Source organism: Melospiza melodia, chromosome 2 (genome assembly GCF_035770615.1).
Source record: "Melospiza melodia melodia isolate bMelMel2 chromosome 2, bMelMel2.pri, whole genome shotgun sequence".
Taxonomy (NCBI): domain Eukaryota; kingdom Metazoa; phylum Chordata; class Aves; order Passeriformes; family Passerellidae; genus Melospiza; species Melospiza melodia.
Genome location: NC_086195.1, coordinates 12,156,856 through 12,168,914, shown reverse-complemented (window position 1 = coordinate 12,168,914; position 12,059 = coordinate 12,156,856). Strand labels below are relative to the sequence as shown.

Genomic DNA, 12,059 nt, shown 5'->3' with positions numbered 1-12,059 from the left:
GGAACACACAGACAGGAACATACAGACCTTTCCTTCAGGGGACCTGCTGCTGAGTTGGAATTCAGCAGATGGAAGCCCTGGAAGGCAAAGGGCTTTTCATGTGGTAATGGGTAACTGTGAACAGGGGAATGACTTCAGCTCTGTGGTGAACCAGGACTATCTGCTTGGTGAAAAAAAAAAAAAAAAAAAAAAACCACAGAAAATTCTAATGAATAAGAATTAGGTTTTTGGTTTTTTTCTTTCCAATGAAAAAAAACAAAAAAACAAAAAAACAAAAAACCTCCAGAAATGGAAAGAAGGGATTTGTTTAACCTCTTCCCTAAGCAGTGATATTTACAAACTCTAGAATTTTAAAAACTGCAATCTCTGGTCTTGTTGAGCACCTTCTCCTGATTTGTCCTGATATTTTTTTTATTGTAGAGAAATGTAACGTGTACTCTAAGTTTACACTATTGTGGCCTGAAGGACATATTCATAAAATAAAATGTTTTTTAGATTCCAATGTAATCAAAATTCAACTCTGCAGCACAGCAAAATATGGACAGGCCTATTAATGAAGAAATATAGCTGTGTAATCACACTCAGCACTTTGCATGATGCTTGCATGATAACACTTAGTGAATGATTATGTCGAACCCTCTCAAACTTACATATACTGAATTCAAAATAGACAGCATTTGTACATTGTATCTTCACAACTGTATGGAGGCAAAACCTGATGACTTGCCAAAAACACAAAAAAACTACTACTCAGTGCTGAGATTAGAATATTGCAATTTTTAGGCTACAGTTATGTTTCAGAAAATAATATTTGGTTTTGCTTGGTTTTGTTTTGGTTGGCTGGTTGTTCCATTTTTCCTAACTCGCTATGGGAAAAATGCAGCAGGACATTTACATTATTTTAAGGGAGCACAAGATATCAAGATGCAAGAATGTGTATGGAAACTGGATGGTACACAGCAATAGGGGGTGCTTTGTGCATGCAGGGAGGAACCCAAAAGAATCTCTGCAGTTCACCCTCTTCTAAGAGGATCCTTACAGATCAAGGGTAGATGATGATTTGATCAAGTCACACAGCTGAAAACTATATGGTACCTATGGTACCTCTTTTTTTTTTGTTGTTGTTTTTTTTTTCTTAATCACATTTGCATGAAGGCTTTCAAATACTGTTGAATTGTTTTAGGACACAAGACTTCTCTGAAAATGAGAGCAGCTTCTACTTACCTGCCTGCTGGCCTTGTCAGATGACATTGGCAAAACAAGTGGCTCATTGACTTGTTTCTGTCAGTGCTGATCTGTCACACCTGGGAAGTTACCAGCTTTCATTGCCCTCCACTTGGAAGAGTGATAATTTGGCAGTAATTTTTTCCTCAAATATGAATGGAAATAATAGTATTTAATTCCTGTGTGCAAGATTTTGATTGCATCTGTCTTGACCTTTTACAATTTCATTTTGAGAAGTTAACATTACAAATAAATGGCATACTTGTAAGTGTGTAGGTATTGCCTAGACATTTCCTGTATATAAGTTGTACAGTAAAAGAAAGTCCCACATTTCAGTGCACTTAACATTTTCAGTCTTTTGGCCCTCAATATTACTAGATGTTGAGCATGGCTCTCAAACACTTCTATAATATGTTTTTGAGAAATCTTCTAAAAAGAGGTTGCAGAGCATTTTTTATTATTACAGTTGCTGCCAACAAGAAATGGTTGCCCTTCACTGTGGAATCTGTCAAATCAAAGGAGAGGAAGGTGCTGTCCTGCTCCATGGTGACTTGTGAGCAGCAGTGTGAGTGGAATCTCAGCTGACCACACAAGATGGCATTTCAGCAATCACAGAACTTTCACTATTTTCTAATTACAGCTAGCCCGTTCTTAGCAGGCTGATGTTTTTAACGAGAAGTTATTCGCTAGGAATTTCCTCTTTTTTTTTTTTTTTTTTTAATAATGTTTGGAAGTTAGACAGTGCCCTCTGCTGGGCACAGGCTCCCCAGCAGTACTTTGCAAAGAGCCCCAAATGTTGATAATTTGTGAAAATGAACACAAAATCTGTATTGTTCTGCTCGAGATATTTGCTGGTTTCAAGGAAAAACACCTTTTTGTGGTCTCTTCTTGCATTCTGCTCTACTTGAAAGCATACTGTGCAACAAAAACGGGTCTGAGTTTGGATGGCAAAGAGCTTTTTACTAATTAAATTTGAACCCAGTTGGCCTTAGCTGAGTGTGATTTTATCACAGGGAGCAGCAGGAGCATGTAGTGCTATACATTCAAATTTTTACAAAAATAAATTCAATACTGTAAGAGCATATTGATCAGAAAAAAAGTTCCTGTTTTTCTGTGTAGAGAAAAACACTGTTGAATTTACGTCTTATGTGTTCTCTTGCATGTCTTTGGTGCATTATTTCACAGATTTAAAAATTTATAATTATACGGAGAAGTCAAAAGTGTTATTTTTCTCTTTATGCTTTCTTTAAGTTGTTTTGCTTTTCTGTTTGTTGTTTTGAGGGGATGCCAATTAAATTAGCAACACTGTAAGTTTCACTTAATAATTCTATTCTGATGCCTTTGGATTTTTCCAGGGTCCATTAAAAAAATATGAAGCAAAACAAAAAAAACACCACAAACAAACCAAAACAAAGCATTTAACTCAGGATATAACTTGAATTTACATCTTACAGCAAAGGGGACAGAAGTAGATGAATTTCACTAGTAATTTAATTGAAAATGTTTAGTAAATTTCAAACGTGAAATTAAAATCCTTCAAAAACAGGCTAGGAAACTGTAGTAATCCAGCATTTACAGAAAAGTTTAAAATAATGGCATAGAAAGCATTATATATCCTTTCATGAAACTTGTATGGCTTTCAGATCTGTCCTCTGGTTTCACTCAGTACAGAAAAGACATAGAGAGAAACAGTTGCCTAAGGTTAACTGCGAGGGATTTCTATTAATTGATTGACAGGTTTTTTTATACCTTAGCTTAAAGATGAAGCGCAGCAGCTCCTGTATTTATTACATGTTTCATGTTTCTACAAATCTGCAGACTTTTTTAAAAGCAGGATGTCCATGCAGAGCAGCTGCTTGGTGCCACAACAGAGATTGTGTCTGCTCACTTCAAAGCTGAACTTTGGGGGAAAAACACAGCCCCTCCTACAGCATTCAATCACTCTCATGGTGGCAGCTCTGCGTATAAATCAAGATGTGGTCCCAAAATACTCTGTCCATTCCTAGCATGGCCCTGCAGTCAGGTTTTATTTACATGAGCCTGCAGCTGGAAGCCTCTTTGCTTCTCCAAGGGAGCTCCGTGCCCTCTGCCCAGAGCTGTGAGTTCTGGATAGCAGAGCCCCTTATTAATGGTCACAGTCGGTCATTAGCTGGTCACTGAATCTTCCTTGATGGCCAGCTAATGAACATCCCACTGGCTTATTGTGAAGATTGGTCAAGATAGACAGAACAGGTAATTTATAGCTGAAGCCCCAGCATGCTAATGGCCTTCCCTGAGTACCTGCAATCAACACAATGCTGCTAAGTGGCATTGCATTCTTCCTAATTTATTCCTCACTGGCAACTATTTCACGTTGAATGGAGACCAGATTCTACACTTAAAGATATGTTTGCATGTTTTATTTAGGGAGAAAATTTCTTTAAGAATTTAATACAGAAAACAACCTTAATCTTAAAAACTCTCTGGTTTTGTTAAGTTTTGCCCTTATCAGAAGATGTTTATTCTTAAAAAACAAATCTATGTTCATAACCTTCTTCTATAAAAGGCTCAGAAGCCCAGCCAGAGCAAAAATTATGTCTCAGGGGTACCTGTTAGCTGCAGGAGCCTGGGGAGCTTTGATGGTTCAGCACCTGTGGTGTGTAATCTCTGTGAATCGTGGATAAATTGGCCAGAAGTTACAGCCTCTCTAACTGCGATCTTGCCAGCTCTTAAAAGCTATAAAGTTTCAACCAAGCCTTGGCTTGGTAGGAAAGCCCTGGAAAAAGCCCAAGAAGTGGCAGTGATGCATAAGGTAGCACTCTGAGTCGGGTGGATAATGCCATAGGGGTTGTCCAATTATCACAGAAACCTTCTTTGGCTTTACATGTGCAGGTGCCTTCTCCCATTTCAAGAATGCACGGATTCCACTGTTGCCAAAACTTTCATAATCCTTTAAGGTTTTATATTTTCATTTTCACAAGTTCAAGCATCATAATTATGATGCAAAACCAAAACAAAAGCAAACTCCAAAATCAAATGACCCCACCTTCCACTTGGTATATATCTGCATGCAACTGTTATAAGAAACCAGGTTTGCATGGCAAGGAACCAAGAAATTTATCGTGTTCCACTACAGATTTTCATGCACTTGACCCACAATATGTCCCCATGCTCATCTCATTCCCTTCAAATGGCTTCAAGATCCCAAAAATCTTTCTCCCAGTGGTTCCAAATTGCACTTCTTGAGCCATGAAGAGATTGAGAAATTGAGTTTCCAAGGAGGTGTCCTGACCATGGCTCCCTGGGGTATGAAAACAGGAGCTATGCTTGTCTTTAGAAAGAGAGGCTTTGCCTTCTCTCAAGAGACTCATCTTATATTTGGCAGCTTTGTTCTAGAATAAGTGAGATTATTAAAATTTCTCATTATTCAGAGATTCCATTTCATACTTTTTGATTATAAAGGAGACACTTCTCTCCATCCTAGTTTCAAGTACTGGAATACTCCTGTCTCTTTAGCAAGCATTGCTTGTAAAAGGTATGGTATCAACCAAACCTTCCTGAAATGACTAAAAGAAAATGAGATCCTAAAGTTCCAAAACACATTGTGAGAGTAGCACAAATGGTACTTGCCTTGATGTTGCACATTTGGAACAAAAACATTTGATTCTGTACCTTTCGTGCCATGGATGTGAGAGTTCAAGCCAGTCATTTATAAGACATTTATTGTCTTAGAAATGTTTATTAGTCATTTATAAGACATTTATTTAATAATTACTTGTCTTGTTACACAGAATCCTGCATTTGTTTTCATGCTAAAAAGTAAATATGAAATTCAAATATTAATGTTGTATGTTTGAGAAAGACCAGGTCCTGACCCAGAACAGTGTATTTTTGAGGAAATTAATTGAACCTAGATGGGCTTATGGCATCTTGGTACAGATGCAGTAGTGGTAAAAACGCTTTTCTCTTATTTTTTGTCCAGGAGCTGTGGTCTGTGTTAGCTTTAAAGTCCAAAAATTAAAAACTGAAAGTGTCAATAAATTAATTTGGTCTTAGCAGTAATATAAACTCCATGGAAATACTGTCTTCATGAGGGGAAGAGACGTCTTCTTAAATCCCCACACTTCCTTAAGTTACTGTGCAATTATCCCCTAAAGGAATGCATGTGGCAGTTTAGAAGAGCTGCTGTGTGTTGAGACAAATCTCTTTGCAGCAACCAATGGGAGATCTTCAGCTGTGTCTGTCCTCTTGCTTTATCCAGTCTTGCCAACACACAAAAAGTGTGCAAATTGCCATTTCAATCCCTGCATGTGCTCAAGGTAAAGCCCAAAGCCAAGTGGTACAAACAGAGTGTAAGGTTCTGTATGAAAATAAACAAAGTGAAGACATATTAGTTTCTTAAATCCTCGTTATAATGTTTAAATAAGTAATGCTATGCATATATATGAAATTTCTGCTCCCTGCTGCATGTTCTGCTAATGGTTCTTCCCATTCTAATGGCTTATAATGTTCAGAATTAGTACACAGGAGCTTTTTCCAAACTTTCCTGCTAAAGTATAGCAATGAGCACACATCTTTCTACCAGAAATCCCTTGGGAGTGGAACTCGACAGGAATATACCAGCCTCTTTGCAGAAACCATTGCAAGGCTGAACTAACACAGATGTAATTGCACGTCTATTTTACCTAACTTTTATCTTTTTCAGAGGAAAAAAAGAATTTGTTAAGTTAGCGCCTTTTGAAAAGACATAATCTCTGATATCCTTACCAAACAGAAAATGTATTGAAAAAAATTAATCCTGTTTTTACATATAATTTAATTTCATTTTTATTGCATTTATTTGCAGAAAATGTATTGCGTCAAGAGAAGCAGATAGTCTTGGAAACTTTCAACAGCAGCTGGAAATTGAGGAGCCCTCTGAATATTTTGTTTTTTTAAAAGCAACTGATTTTACGTTTTGATATAAACATATTTTCTTACATTTTTTTTGCAACAGGTGGTTCTGCTAATCTAACCTGCAGAGCTTTCTTTGGATACAGTGGAGATGTCAGTCCTTTAATCTACTGGATGAAAGGGGAGAAGTTTATTGAAGATTTGGATGATAATCGAGTCTGGGAAAGTGACATTAGGTAAAAGGTTTTTTCTTCTTTTCTCTATATTTTTTTATAGTTAATGTTATACTTTTTATCACAGACTAACCAAGGAGAATATTGGGTCTGATCTTTTTTTTTTTTGCAACATCATCTATTTGCTTTTGGACTCCACCAGTAGAGAACAGAAAAATGCCCTCTTCAGCCAAATCTAATGTTAGAGACTTGCAAAAGCAGAATAGCTACCCAAAAAGAGCTGTAATCTTGACCAGCTGGAATTTACCTTTTTCAAAATGTGTGCTGGAATTTACCTTTTTCAAAATGTGGCAATCTACAAAAATAATCACGAGGACACTTAGTAAGATGAAATAAAGAAAAATTAATATCTTCAGAAAATCAGATTGAAAAGTATTTTCAAACATTAAACCTTAAATAAATGGTGAAGTTTGACTTCCCTTTTGGAATGTTTTGATTTCTTCTTTAAAAATACCTGAGTTCCTTGGGATGTTATCTGGCTTGTGAGAGCCAAGCATCCTGTTATGTGGGCTGCTTATATCTGCTGAAATACTTGTTTTGGAGAGGATCTGGCAATTCATGCCATGTACTTCTACTGCTCCTAAAAGTGCTGCCTCATTTAGAAATTAAGGACAAATGTGGATTCGTATTGAGAATTACATGCTTGACGTAGCTTACTAAATCCTATCCAATATGAAATATCTGCTTAGATCTGAAGAGATTCCTTTTTCATTTATAACTCTGTATGTATGAATATCACTGTTTCTATGTATCACAGAAATTAAAACTCGGAAATTCAGGCAAATCTTAGTGTGCATGTAATGGTTTAACCTCAGCCAGCAAGTTCCTCACAGCCACTCACTCACTCACCTCCCTGTTATCCCCCTCAGGTGGGGAGAAGTACCAGAATAGAACTTGTGGGTTGAGATAAAAACAGTTTAATATTTGAGAAAAAATTAGAGATTATAATAGCAGCAATAATATTAATTATAATAGTAAACATATATTAATAATAATTGTAATGAAAATGAGACATAGAGGAATGGAACCCAAGAAAAAGAAATTATGCACAATATTATCACAATTAGCAAAATCAAGTAGACCTCAGTGACCTTCAAGGTCATGATCCCCAGACATAGGCAAGAAAGAAGTGTATTTTATCCCAGAGTACTTCAAGTTTATTCTACAAAAGTCAAGATCAATACATTAAATGGCTTGTGACAATAAATTCAGCTATATTTTGTGTTTAAAACTTTCCCAAGTCCTTCATCCAGTGACTTGGCTAGCTGATGACTGACAAAAATGTGACAATAAACCTGTTACAACCTTCTTGTTTTGTGGAGGGAGGAGCAGAAAAGCTCATTTCCATTTCATTTGTCAGGTCTGCAATCATTTGTCATTTCCTTTCCTGAGTTCATGAAACCACTGATGGTCTTGTTAAGAGGGAAAGAAAGTAATGGGAAGACAGGTGGAGTCTTACATAGAAAGCTTTTTATTTATAATCTCTATGAGCTAGCAGCACCTGGTGTACCAGTTCTTCCTACTGTTTGATAAAACGTTATAAAATTTTGTCATGTATTCCAGAAATTCTCTCTCCAACCATGGCATGAACACATTGTTCCTGAGTGGCATGTTGAAAAGCCTCAGAAAAAGGACAAATATTGTGTTTGGCCCAGACTCCTGGTGTGAGTCTAAAAGCCCAGAATAACTGCTTTCAGTTTTCTCCCTTCTACCATTCCAAGACTTCATGGATCAGAGTCTCCATCAAAGTGTGCAATGATATATTATCCATGTGCATATCATTCTTCTTTAGAAAGACAATGAACTGCAGCTCTCATTAACATTTACAAAGCCAAACCTCCTCATTAGAAGTGAGGAAGAAAAGGGCATGATATAATTAAATTAAGATTGCATCAAACCATAACCAAATTTGAAGCCAGAGAGTTGTGAGTTGCAAGCAGCATTGTTATGTCATGATTATCTAAAGCTTCACTCTGGTACAAGCAGAACAGCAGCAATGGTTGTTTTTTCCTCAGGGTTCTCAAGGAACATCTCGGGGAACAGGAGGTTTCCATCTCATTGATTCTTGACTCAGTTGAAGAGGCAGACCTGGGAAATTATTCCTGCTACGTCGAGAATGGGAATGGACGCCGCCATGCCAGTATTCTTCTACACAAAAGGGGTAAATATGCAGCTTTTCTCCATAAAAGGGTAAAGTGTAGTGGTGGTCACTTTGTAGAGATTCCCTCTGATGCAGGCATGAATTTTAGCTCCCTAAGAATTAATAGTCAATGGTTATTTTTCCTGAAGGAATTTGTACAACTTGCAAAATAAAAGAGGAAGGATGTTGTTAATTATGGCTGTCATTGGAAAAAAATACAGTAACCCCTTCTAACTAGATCTCTATAAAAGATGCATTTAATAATTCATTAACTTTAAAATTTATGAAGGCTCAATAGTAGGAAACTACAGGTGATACAACTATAATAATTTTCAGTAAGAAAAAGAAATTAAATTTTAGGAAAACCAAAAAAAACCACCTTCTTCATCTTTCAGAAATGCCACCTAAACCTCAAGCCAGGGCGGTTCCTGCATAGCCTGACATGGACATTTTCCTTCCAACACTTTTGTTTAACATCAACATTTCTGAAGTGAAACATCATGACAGAAGCTTCTAAGAACCTCCCTGTTTCCCCTCACCACTCACATCCCATGATCCCAGCCTGCCTAATGGGATCTCCCACCGAGATAATTACAGGGAGATGGAAAATCTCCTGCAAATCAAAGCTCCCAGACCCATTTTGTCCACTTTACCTCGCAGAGGGGGCTCCACATCCCTGGGACTGACACTCCCTGCTCTCATGAAGCTTCCTGTTGACTTCAGAAAGCAAAGAATAAGCAGGAGCAGTGTCTGCATTTTGCTGACATTCCTGTGCTTTTTTTAGATTGTTTGTAAAAGTGAGCAAACCAGGATCTTACTGTGGTGCTGAAGTACTTGTGGCATCTCAATTTATATCAAAGCAGTGGTATCTTCCCTAAATTTAGTTTTGTAGTATGCAAAGTCTGTCTAAGCTTAGAAAGAAACCATAAATCAAGGGAGTGTGACCAATTTATTTAAAAGTATTGTTGGGTACCTCCAATTGCTTGAATAGAACTTCATTTGTCGCCATTTTTCTGAACTGTTTTGCTTCTTAAAAAGATGCAGATGTTAATTACCAGATATTCAGCTTAGCCTGGCATTTGTCATATTTTCTTGAATTTTCTGAGATGAGGAATTAACTTCTTAAGTAGTTGAACCTCAACAATATACCAGCTAGTAGTCATATACTCTGGTTCAGAGACATTTGAACCCAGAGCAAGAACTTAACCCAAAAAACACTGAAATCCAACAGCTTGCTCTAAGCAATCAAATTACTTGATGGAATACTGAAAATAAAAAAATTTAAAGCTCAAATTACTTTAAAACCAATACTTATTTAACTGACACCTATTAAGTCACATGCTGATGCTTAGTCCTTATTTACTCTTCCATACAAGCAGTAGCTCCAAGACTGAAAACATGTAAGTCTTCTCTGTTCTGTGACAACCAGATCTCTAATTTAACTTTGAGCATGCATGAATTTTGCAAGAATCTACTTTCCTTGCTCCCTTTCTTAGAGAACTCAGTAAGTCAGACATACTAAAGTATGTGGCCTCATGGCAACATGCTTAAGAGGAAGTAATCTCAATATTTAATTGCCCTTATAAATAGTAAAAGGACAAAAATAGCAGAAAAACTCCCCAAAATATTTTTTTACTCTTTAAGTAAGGCTGAATCTGAAATAGATCAGGAAGCAAAATCTGTTTTGCCCTCGAAAGACAAAAGGTGCCAGATATAAGCCCTCTGCACATTTTGCATGTTGACAAGTGTTTCAGTGAAATGATAAATTAAGCATGGCAGATAAAAATTTGAGCTAGTCTCTCAGGTCTCCTAGGAAGAGGAGTTTTGCACTGCTTTCTTAGTCTCCTGTACATCACCATGACAACCTTTCAGTTTAGATTTCCTTGTTTAGATCCATATTTAGCCTCTGCTAGGAATGAGTTAGCTGTTTATTAATTTCTGATTTTTTGGCTGACTTAGACCAATTGGGACCCAACAATTAGGTAAATTTGCTTCCTGAACACCAAGATATTTGCAGATGTAGTAGTTTTGGCTGGTTTTCTAGCTAGCAATCCTTTTTTTCAGCAGTATAAGAGCACAAAAATGATGAATCTGGAATGTTCATTGCATACCTGAGAAAGAAATTATAATCCTTCTTCAACTTCCTGTGTGGAACATTATCACCAGGATCAGAAGGGATAGCAAAGCAGAAAGCTCTGCTGCTGAATAGAGAGTTCCTGAGAAAAGAGGTATTTAGGGCTAAATGCTGCAGTGGGTATTCAGGTACAAAGTTTAAGCCTTTCTAACACCCTTGCAACTGCTGCTTCACCCTGGTCAGTAGAGCCTCTGTACACTTAAAAGTCCAGGTGGAGATTTTAGACATACCTACACTTAGGCCCTGAAAGCATAAGAAGCCGACAGTCTAAATCACCACAAAAAGCCTGGATACATCTTCCTTCACATTGCCCCTGGTCAGCCCCCCAGGGACACACTCTCACCTCACAGAATCCCCGAGCAGGCTCCACCAGAGGCTGGTCCTGGCCCAAACCAGAGCCTGGCACATTCCCCAGGGACAAGGGGCTGCTGCCCTTCCCCTGATGTGGCACTGGAATGGGAAGCCAGAGCCTCTCCTGTCCATGAGCTCATTTCAGGAGGGGAGCAGAGCACAGCACCCCTGGGTTCCACCAGGACCTGTGCAGGAAAAGTGAACCCAATTTCAGCATCCAGCGCTGGGGAAAGCTGGGAGCCTGGTACCTCCCTCTGGTGCAAACACCAGTGCTCTGTGTCTCAGGGATCCCAGCTCTCATTTTCTCCTGAACTACTGCTACTTTTTGACATCAGTGGATAAACCCTATGATCTATGTTTTTCTGCTGCCAGCAAACAATTTTTAGAGTCCTTAATTTTCTCAGATACTCTGCAAAAGGAGCATTTAACTCAAAGCTAAAGGCAGTAGACTATTTTAAGTATAACAATGACAATGCTGTTTCCTTCTCTCATTCATTCCAACAGAATTTGTAAAAAATAGGAAAAATCAATCAGAACCCAAAAGATATAACTTTCATCCCTTCCTGCACCTCTGACCAAATCCCTGTCACTCTTACAATAATCAAGTTATTTTCTCTTTTATGTGGGGAAAAAAACTACCTACTTGTTATAATCTAAGGTTGATTTTGTTACTTACTGGTAGTAGGTGGCATTGATCATCCAGAGCAATTACAGCAATTAATCTTCAGCTAGGTAGAGGAACCTTCTAGAAATTAGTTTTGAGAGTGGTACTGACAGCAGCTAAGCAGAAATTTATTAATGATGGACCAGATTGCGGATGATATAACAGGTGGATCACAGATTACAAGTCCATTTTTTCATAAGTTTTTTAATTAAAGAAGACAAACTTATAGTCTATCAATGTAGTAGATAAAAATTCAATGCATAAGGAAAAAGAATACTTTTCTGCAATGTTATGTATTGACAAGTATGACTTTCATGCAGGATCAAAGTCTTCATAATCTTATCATAGGCTGTGTTGTAAATACAGTTTATTATCTAATTATGTGATTATTTTTTTGAAAGTCCTCTCTGTATGTCTTCAAGTAGAACTCTACAGCAAAAA

General features: G+C 37.5%; 1 protein-coding gene across 3 annotated transcripts in view; it reads left to right on the top strand.

The window, feature by feature from the left end:
• IL1RAPL1 (interleukin 1 receptor accessory protein like 1) overlaps positions 1-12,059 on the top strand; it is a 668,131-nt gene that overhangs the window by 632,502 nt on the left and 23,570 nt on the right. For all 3 annotated transcript variants that reach the window (XM_063182325.1, XM_063182330.1, XM_063182319.1), the window contains 2 exons: positions 6,200-6,332; positions 8,345-8,490. In XM_063182325.1, coding sequence (XP_063038395.1) covers positions 6,200-6,332; positions 8,345-8,490 — 279 coding nt within the window. The remainder of the gene's footprint in view (positions 1-6,199; positions 6,333-8,344; positions 8,491-12,059) is intronic.